General features: G+C 36.7%; 1 protein-coding gene across 1 annotated transcript; it reads left to right on the plus strand.

Annotated features, from left to right (window-relative positions):
* Nucleotides 1-907: 907 nt before the first annotated feature.
* Nucleotides 908-5356, plus strand: LOC129311381 (methyl-CpG-binding domain-containing protein 13-like; the record flags this gene model as incomplete). Its single annotated transcript, XM_054953664.1, is given in 7 exon segments — nt 908-1003; nt 1134-1268; nt 1872-1935; nt 2052-2207; nt 2305-2487; nt 2578-2703; nt 2791-5356. Coding segments are annotated over 7 exon segments (2946 nt in total), but the record flags the coding sequence as incomplete, so codon positions are not given.
* Nucleotides 5357-9960: the final 4604 nt, after the last annotated feature.

Consider the following 9960-nt stretch of genomic DNA (forward strand, 5'->3'; position numbering starts at 1 on the left):
TAAGTATAAGTAGTGAGCAACATCCGTGAAGGGTTGCAATATTCCAAAGCAGCCAATAGTGAGCCACTCCATTGGCTTCCAGTGACAAGTCTGATGATGATAAAGGAATAAGGAAGGTTAAATACACGACTTGTGAACTCATCAAAAAATTGATGATTTCACCTCGTAACTATGATTTTATGCAAGTTTCTTTTTGAGTTTGTACGTTACTATTTCTATTTAAGAGTTAACTAGGTATCAATGTTTTCAGAACCGGACCGGATATTGAACCGGAAAAGTCAGCGGTTCACGGTTCGCATGGTTCAACCGGTTGGACCAGGTCCAACCAGTGACGTAATAATTAAATTAAAAAAATTATATATGTATATAATAATTTAAATATAAGAAATATATATGAAATTGCTATTTAATTTAAAAAAATCAAATACTTTAAGTTTGTCATGACCTAACAAGCCATATGATACAATATAATATCAAATGATTAAAAAAATTAGTCATTTTTTTAAAAAAATTTGATAAAAAATAAAAAAAAGTTTTTTTTGAACAGTCCGGTTTTTGAAAACCGGATCCGGTTCCCGGCTTGATTCCGGTTCTCGGTCCGACCGCCGGTTCGAAACGGCTCAAACCGGCTCAACTCTTAAAACGGTTTTTTCCTTTGAACCAGACCGGAAACCAGACCGGTCGACGGTCCGACCAGTCCGACCGGCCAGTCCGGTCCAGTTTTCAAAACAGTGCTAGGTATAGATATGTAAGAACATGAAAGCATGTGAGTCCATGAGTCAAATCCCTTTTTTAACAACCATGGAATGAACTGGCTGTGTAGTGTATCAATTATCACTAGAAGTTCATTTTCTTGAATTATTATTTGGCATGTACTTTTGTTTTAAATAGTTTTGGAATGCTTTAGGTTGAAACTGGGAAGTCTGCAGCTGATGATTTACCTCCTGGGTGGATAAAAGAAGTCAAGATTAGGAAGAACGGCAGTGGCATTAGGAAAGACCCAGTATGAAATTTGATTTAATGTTTGGTATTGTTTATGCGTTGTACCCATCCCTAACCCCACTATTCTGTATTTACAGTTTCTGATGTGCTTAATGTGTGAATAAGTTCTGATTGGTTTGCAATTTCTACAGTACTATACAGATCCAGTGAATGGTTATGTATTCCGTTCCAAGAAGGATGCATGGCGCTATGTTGAATCTGGAGATATAACTAAATGTCTGTATAAACCAACAAAAAGACATATTGAAGATGAAGACAGTTCCACTGTAAGCTTGTTTTGCTCGTTAAGATAAGCACTAAGTTACTAGTTTATATTTTGTTTTTTGTTTTTTTTTTTGGGAACACTTAAATCCATATCCTTTTCCAAGTGGTTCTCAACTGAGTGTCTAAACAATCTAGTGATTACAAAACGGGAGAAATATCATTCAATCACATCAGCAATATCTTGAGACGTTTTTAAACGACATATAAATTAGTTTTGGAACTGTTATTTGAATTTTAGCTTCTAAACCTAACATATACTGGTCTTCGGTGGATGATCTTTCAGCTAATCTGTTAAGCATGTGCTTTTTTCTCATTTAATAGAAAAATTAATTTTATGTTGGTGATTTCTTAAGAGTATTTAAGTTTGTTCCATTTATTGACAACCTTGTCTCACCCGTAGTATCAGCCTACGATATCTTCTGTTCCTCAAATACTATTTTACCTCACATGTCTAGTACACACATTCCTTGGCATTGATAGTCTAAAATCCAAGTGTATTGTATGATTTCTATCCTGCAATCAATCAAAACAAAGAGGTCAACTTTGCATGTGAGTATTTGAGTAAGAATAATTTAAAATTTTCACTTATGCTTTGTCCTCTTCAGCCGTCATCTACAGCTAAAAGACAGAAATTAAAGCAGCCTGCAACCAAACGGCAGCTTTTTCTAGGTACATCATGGTGACAATATTGGTCTTCATTGATCAATTGTATCACAAGTTTATCGAAACTCAGAATATGCCTTTTATGCCTGTAGCTTATTCCTAACATGTTTTTTTTTTTCCAGGCAGAAAGATATCTAAAAAAAAAAGCACAGAATTGTCTGATACCAACAGTTCAGTAAAAGGGCATAATGTGAAGACTGTTGAAGCTGTTGTGAAAATGCATTCACTTGAGGATGCAGCTGCAAACGCTCCAGAAATGAATAGAACATCTGATCCAGGTACCTCACCGCTGTTAAAAATTGTATCCTATGATTCTGAAGCTGAACATTTACTTATCTCCGGCAGCTGATGTGCGAGAAAAAAATTATGTTCCAGGTGCATTGAAGAATGCTGATGAAAAGAAACACAGAAGCCCTGGCATATCCAACAAGAAAGGATTGAGTGTGCCTCACAGATTTTCAAGACGACTTGCTAGAGCTGAACCTGACCAGGTGTCTGATTCTGATATCATCGTCCATGAACAGTCTCTTTTTGTTCCAAAGAGGAGCTTGAGGAAAGGTAGAACTGCTCTAGATATTGATTCAGCAAATGTATTGTCTCAACAACTCAATGCTGTCCTAAAAATTGAGCACACGCGTGATATACCAGGTGAGTTAGAAAACAAAAGCAACAGAATTTCTGATGACCAAAGAGATTTCAGAGAGCAATCAAATCACAGTTCTCTATCCAATGATTATAGCTCCCAAAACTTGAATGGTACAACAAAGCCAACAGGTGACTTACCAATTATGGATAATCGTGATATTGGTCTTGGCTTGACTTCTGAAACTTGTCTCCTAATAGAAAACAAACTGAATGCAGGTGACATTAGAAAATCAGGTAACAAATCAAGTAACGAGAAAGTTCATCACATTCCTTATCGAGCTTCAAAACGACTAGCTGGATATGAACCTGATATTACTGGCTCCATGTTATGTGACAAACCTCCTGAATACAAGGCTAAAAAGTCTAAAGTTGTGGCCAATGCAGAATCACATCAAATTGGCAGTATTCCATCTAAGGAGCCCGCATATCATGCTTCTACCTCTATTAATGTGCCAAGAGTTGGAGAGTCATCAGGGAGGAGCAAAAGTTCACGTAAAGTCCGACCCAGAACTTGTGAACAAGAGAAACTTGGAGAGAAACAGTTGGATGATGAGAAGTCAGAACCTCAACTATCCTTTGCATTTCACTATTCTTGGTCTGATCCATCTGTGGAATTTGCGATTCAAACCCTCACTGGTGCATTACCAGTTGAGGATTCAGTTCACAAGGAGCCTGTTTTTGTTCCTGAAACAGATGATGTTGATAAAACTAAGTTGTCCAAGAATGTTACAGAAGGTCAGGGGCCTGTTTTGGTTCCTGAAACAGATTACGTTGATAAAACTAAATTGCCCAAGAATACTACGGAATGTCAGAGGCCTGTTTTGGTTCCTGAAGCAGATGCGGATGATAAAACTAGATTGTCCAAGATTTTTATTAAAGGCTGCAATGACAAAAATCGACAAGTTACTCCAAAGAAATCCAAGAGTAAGAAAGAGCCTACTTTGCCTCGCAGGTTATCAAAGCGACTTGCTGGCCATGAACCTGAAACAGCACCTTCTGATAGAGCTCTTGAATATGCATCATCTAAAAAGTCATGCAAAGATGAACTAACTGCTACTGCAACTTCAGGCAATGGAGCATTGAAGCATATTGATTTTGGGGAAGAGACACAGCTTGATCTTCAAGCCTCCACATGTCCCGAAAGTAGAGCACATGGAGAGTCATTAAACAAGAATGAGAATTCAAATGAAGTTCAAATTGATCCCAGTGAACAGTTACAGAAGGTTGAAGCTGAAAAAGTCCAGGAGGGGTCTGAGACGGAGCTATCCTTACCGTTTGGGGACTCTTGGTCAGATACATGCTTTGAATTTGCAGTCAAGACTCTCACAGGTGCATTGCCAGTGGATGGTGCTGAGGAAATTTTGCCTGTCATAACTCCTGATCTTAATTGTCCACCAAATACAGGATTGCTTGAGAGTGTGGTAGAGAACTGCATTAATGAAGAAGCTCTTGATAACATGAAACAATCACAGAATAACGAAGATATTAATAAGGTTTGCCAACTTTCAAAACAACTCCCAGATCAACCTGAGTCATTTATCAGCTCCACATCCTGTCAACATGCTCCTAAATTTGCTTCTATAGAATCTTATGGTGATGATGCCAAGATAACTTGGAATTTGAACCAATCACAGAAGTGTGTAGATATTAATGAGATTTTCCACCCTTCAAAAGAATTCCTGGGTCAACCTGAGTTATTGATCAACTCTATATCTTGTGAAATGGTCTGCCAGCCTTCAAAGGATCTTCTAGGGCATGCTGAGCTGAGAACCAGTTCTACATCTTGTGAAAATACGACTAATTTTTTTGCAAAAGAATGCCATGGTGATGAAGCCAATATAACCACTAATTTGGATGAAAGAGCATCCCTGAATATTGGAGCTGGAAATGAATTTCAAATTGCCAATCAATCTAGAAATGTAGATCCATCAAAACTCGAAGAGTCATCCTACAATATTGGCAAGGTTCTTGGGCAAGAATCTGGTCCGGCCAAGCAGCCACAACTTGAAACTCGAATTGAAAGGCAGCATAAGTCTGACTTGCAGTTTTCTTCTCCACTTGTGGATTCTTGGTCGGACCCATGTCTAGAATTTGCATATAAGACTCTCACAGGTGCAATACCTGTAGAGGAAAACTTATCAATTCAAGGATGCTTCCAGGAACCTGCTAACAACTTTTGTGGGCAGAAGGATGCTAGCCCAATGTTGCCTGATTTTGGACCTCCCAGCTTATCTCGGGGTGATATTTCGTTTCATTACAATGTGAAGTCCATGCCAGGTCAGCAATCATCAATGAGCTCCTCGACAATCCTACCCCCGGAAAAAGTTGGCCCGCATTGGTTTCCTGAGTTTGATTCTCAAAAGCACTATTCTCAGTCGAGTAAGAATTCTCAAGGAGGTTAAAAATCCTAAATAATTGCTGGCTAGCCCCAGGATAACTGTTTATCGTTGACTGTACTTTAGGTAATAAAGTCATTATGGGGAAGTGGTCGTGCATTCCTTCTACAATTAAGCCCTAGACAAACTTTGTTCCTATTTTCTAATGGACACATCTAGAATCAACTAGGCAGGGATTTAAGCGACACCCACAGCTTATGATTTATTCTCGTGCCATATGACTTGATCGTTGTTAATTCTAAATATCTACAAAGGTTAACCCCATAATGTTAGACCTTGCAAAAAGTTTCAATCATTATTGGTCGTCGTTGTCAATTCTCATCCTCGGATCAATGTCATGTCTGTAGCTACTGGATTATTGAAATTTTTGTTCAGTTTTTACAGCAGACTAAGTCGTGTTGTAGCTCTCCCTCGTGCATGCCATTATATTTTACTGTTTAATTAAAACCCGTATGCATGGGCATGGTATTCTAAGCAATGCAATCCTTTAAACCCATCCTTGACAACAAATATATACCTCAGTGTGATGAGGCCAGTAGCGAAACCGTATCCATTGGAATGCTGTAAAAATCCGCAGATTATTAACCAAAGGGTTAAAAGAAGCTTTTGCTATCTTTAAATTGACAATAGTGAAAGGACTCGTTAATTTTATGAGAGGTCAACCTTCTCAAATATGTTCAAATAGCTTGATGTTGTCCATGAAGTTTTGGCCAGTTTTTATTTTCAAGTTAATGGATATCTTTATATCATTATTGACTTGAGCGTATCAAAAGCTCCTTAGGGAAAAAAAAAAAAACTTAATTCTAAACTAATTTGTTCTTTTCCCAATTTGTCGCAATTAATAGCTTTTCTCAATGTCATTCTTGGCATCCTATGATTGTGTAGTCAACCGTCATGGGTGCATCTGTCTACATTCGTTTTGAATGACCTTGAATGAATGTTTTTAATTTATCATCTCATTAATGGATGTCATCCCAACTTTTTCTTTAACAATCACATTTTTTCTTTTTTTATGACCACACATCTATCATCTATGCCACCATTCTCTTCTACTATCTTCCACTCTTTTTTTCCAGCCTTTCAACAGCCAATAATCACTACCTTATAATATTATTGCCTGTTGATCTAAAAGTGTTTTGATTTTTTTTAAGATCTAGTAGGTAACTTTGCCATCACAAGTATTTTTTGATAATTCATTTTAATAATCTAACGTGTATTCTATCTGTAATATTTTCATCATTTATAATTATCGATTGCAAATACCTAAAAGTTGACAATTGTGGTATGGCTTGAAATCCATTTTTACCATCAAATCATTTCTAAGTTGCTTTTTGTTAAACTTGCAACCATCTTCCTTCTACTTTTAGTCCGAGTGTTCCTCCATGTCTTGAAAATGCTATAAAAGAAAATGAAATGAAACACATCAGCATATGCTACAAGAGATTTATTTTGGCCAACATACAATACAACATTATGCATATACATGTATAAGAATCAACATATAATTTCGCTAGGATGGTATGAGAATAGTTAAAATATACCTGATCAACTAATTTCATGGTAAAAAAGATTTAATTCCACATGCCCCAAATTATCTTTACAAATAACTTTTTTCAACGGGAAAAATGATAATTAGGAACTCCATAAGAAGATTAATGACAATTATAGATCTTGAATTATTGAAATTTTAATAACAGATTATGGTCCTTACTTGTAATAAATTATTTTTTGTTGATTGGTTTAAGATTCATAGCGAAATTTTGTAAATTCTCAATTAACGCTATAAAGATTTTCAAGGGCCATGATTTGTAATTGGGATTTTAACAATACCAATGATATACTAATGCCTAACTTCACACAACTAATTACAAATGAGTTCCTTACAAAGGTACTCATGAGTCTACAATGGAAGATGTGCACTGCATGAATGAGAATATCTCTGGGATTGGCGCTTCATGATAGGCAAGAAAAGTTAAGTGCTAAGGTGGATAAAATCATGAAGCGTTTGAAGATTGAAGATGCAAAGACTAAATTTGGTCCATCTTAGCCAAGAAAAGAGGCTTTAATGCAAGTGCTAACATCCTCAACCTCCACCTAAAGTCCTGCTGGACTACCTAAAGCCAAGACCAGACTAAGCCTTGGCTCACCTACCTCCTCTCCTTCCAGACAATCACCATTGAACCTTCCTACTCCACCTACCTCACCTCATCAATAAGAAAAACAAGTTGAAAGTCAACTAGAAACTCAGCAACCTAAACACCAAACCAAACCTCAATTAAAAATAGAAATTGTGATCCACCTATTCAATGGCCCTCCTAAACCTAAACTCCCATCTTTACCAAAATCCAACAAACCATCAAACTTAAGTACTAACAACTCACAAAGGGCCTGGTTGAGGCTTCCACTCAATAGAACCAAACCACTTCCTTCACCTCTCTAAAATCTCAACAAACTCTTCGCATTGATCAATATATAATTAACACTTTTATGAGGAAGAAGAGCCAACCCAAAACCAAAACCCATAAACCTTCTAAACCTTTCTCTAAAAATCCTGAACCTTTATCTTCCACCTCACCTAAACCACTGGATGTTAAGGGTGCTAAACAAGAGAAAGGGGTTAGAGCTACTGATATGGAAATCAATAAGGAGAAGGGCACTAGGTTGCAAGACAAAAAGGGAGAAGTTAGATATGAGGAGCTTGATTCTATACCTATTATAGATCCTTTAGACCATCAGTCTTGGACTATGATCATTTACAATCCTTTATACTTGTTGTTGTGCTTTCCTCTAACTTATCTCCTTTATTGTAAAGTCCCTACTTAATCCAGACTTTACTATTTTCAAATCCACAGTCATTAAACAACAATGACTTAATATCAGAGTAATAGCCCTTGAATTGTTTTGGAAATGTGGGATCTCGACTTTGTTAAACATATGTTAATAAGAGGGCTACTGGAAGCGTAAACACAAATCTATGACTCAATGAAACACCACATTTTCCCTTAAAAAGTGCCATGCAGTATAGAGCAATGTGCTCTGTTCTTCTTTGGTGCCATGCGCTGTGGTGCATATGACAGCTCAAAAGACAAACTTCTGTCGCGTGTCATTTCCATATCTGATGTCCAATTAAAGTGATTCAAGCACCCAAACAAAACTTATAACGTATTCTATTTAATGAGACAAGTTTGGATTCGATTCGACTATCTGATCTAAAATTAGATACTCAGGTGCAAAAGGCTACTTTTTCTTTCAGAACTTACATCCCAAATGCTTAATTCTCATTTCTTGCCCCATTAACCACTTCGAGCCTTGAACCAAATTTAAAAGGACCATATATACTTGATTGAAACTTCTAATCACATATATCACATCAATTGCCCATTTTGACTTCTCAATGCCGCATTACACAATTGTGGGCTTATATAAGGAATACACAAACAATCACATATACATATAGATTTGTTCTACTTTTGACATTCAACTCTCACATATGATGCTCCACCTCACCACATGATTGGGAATCACAAATATACTCTGCCTTACCAGCCAAGGTCTAGGATGAATGCAAGAAACAATCATAGTAACCAGATCTTGAAACTCGAGAAACTGATACCAACTATTTGTAATACCCTCAACAATATTACCATACAACCCTCCACGTAAACTACTAATCAAAATAATTAACTTGAAAACTTTGGGATCTCAATGTAAAAAAACGTTCTAAAATCATTTAATAATATATATACGAGTTGTAAAATATTACGCAGTGGAAGCATTACAAAATTGCACTTCAAAATCAACTAGAAAATATATGCAATTCAATCAAATTAAATCAAAATAGGGGCCACGTGCCGTGGCTCATGTGACATGTGCCACAACATGTCGCATAGAGACCCCAGTGTCACTCTCTGTGTTGTGCGCCACAGCATGTTGTCCTTCGTTGACACACGTGCTGTGGTGCACATATCAGAATCTGCTATCAAATTTTAAATTCTAATATGAACTTTAAAGGTGTGTGGTTTTCTCATTCGACGTCCAATTGGGGTGATTTAAGTACCCATATGAAGCTTATTTCAAAATCTAACCTATGACACTAGTTTCATTTCAATCTGATACTCCATTTGAAAATTGGACACTCAAGTGCATTTTAACCATTTTGTGCCAAAATTTGCCATTTGAGTATCACCAATTGAAACCACAAGTCATTGGCCAACTTAAGGGCCTTGACTACATCCAATTAGACAATGTACACTTGATTGACTAGTAATATACACAATATAACATGCATACCAAATTGGCAAACTAAAGTCAATCTCACCATTGACAAAAGTGCCAATTATAGAAATTTAATACCCAATTGCTACCACTTCATCTACTCAAACTCATTCACACATATTACAACCAGTTATCATTCAATAAACGCTCTAATTGTTACCTAGTTAGATTTCTCTCATTACACTCTCTCTAAATTAGGTAAAATTGAGCCTATACCCATAAAGCTTTATCGTTCTGACTCAAACCAGTCACAAAGTACTAGTTTAGTCCCAAAGGACTTTTCTATTACTTTAGGATAAGAAATCAACTCCTTAAAATTTCTGAATTCAATTTCTCGATAGTTAAATCTAAGAGAAAAATAGGGTAGAATTAGACATTAAGGTAGCATAAGACTTACTCGATAAGTAACAGGTCAGAACGTCATCCTTTCTCTCAAAAACTAAAGCCCTAGCAAAGCTCCCCTCTCTTCTCCTCACCAAACCTCACTTTTCTCCTTTTCTCTTTTATTTTTCACAAGCTGGATACATTATCATTTATCAAAACTCTGCTCCAAGTGCCGCAGTACATCCATCCTCTACCGCGACGCGTGGTACAGTGAGGAAAATCCTCATTGCACTCACACGCTTTGCTTCAGGATGCTGTTCTTCTATTCACATCTGCTTACATATTATCCCATTGAGTTAAAATAATACTTTACTATCTAAAATCCTATTCT

This window comes from Prosopis cineraria, unplaced genomic scaffold (assembly GCF_029017545.1).
Source record: "Prosopis cineraria cultivar Desert tree isolate PC_DT_omini unplaced genomic scaffold, ASM2901754v1 PC5, whole genome shotgun sequence".
Lineage (NCBI taxonomy): Eukaryota > Viridiplantae > Streptophyta > Magnoliopsida > Fabales > Fabaceae > Prosopis > Prosopis cineraria.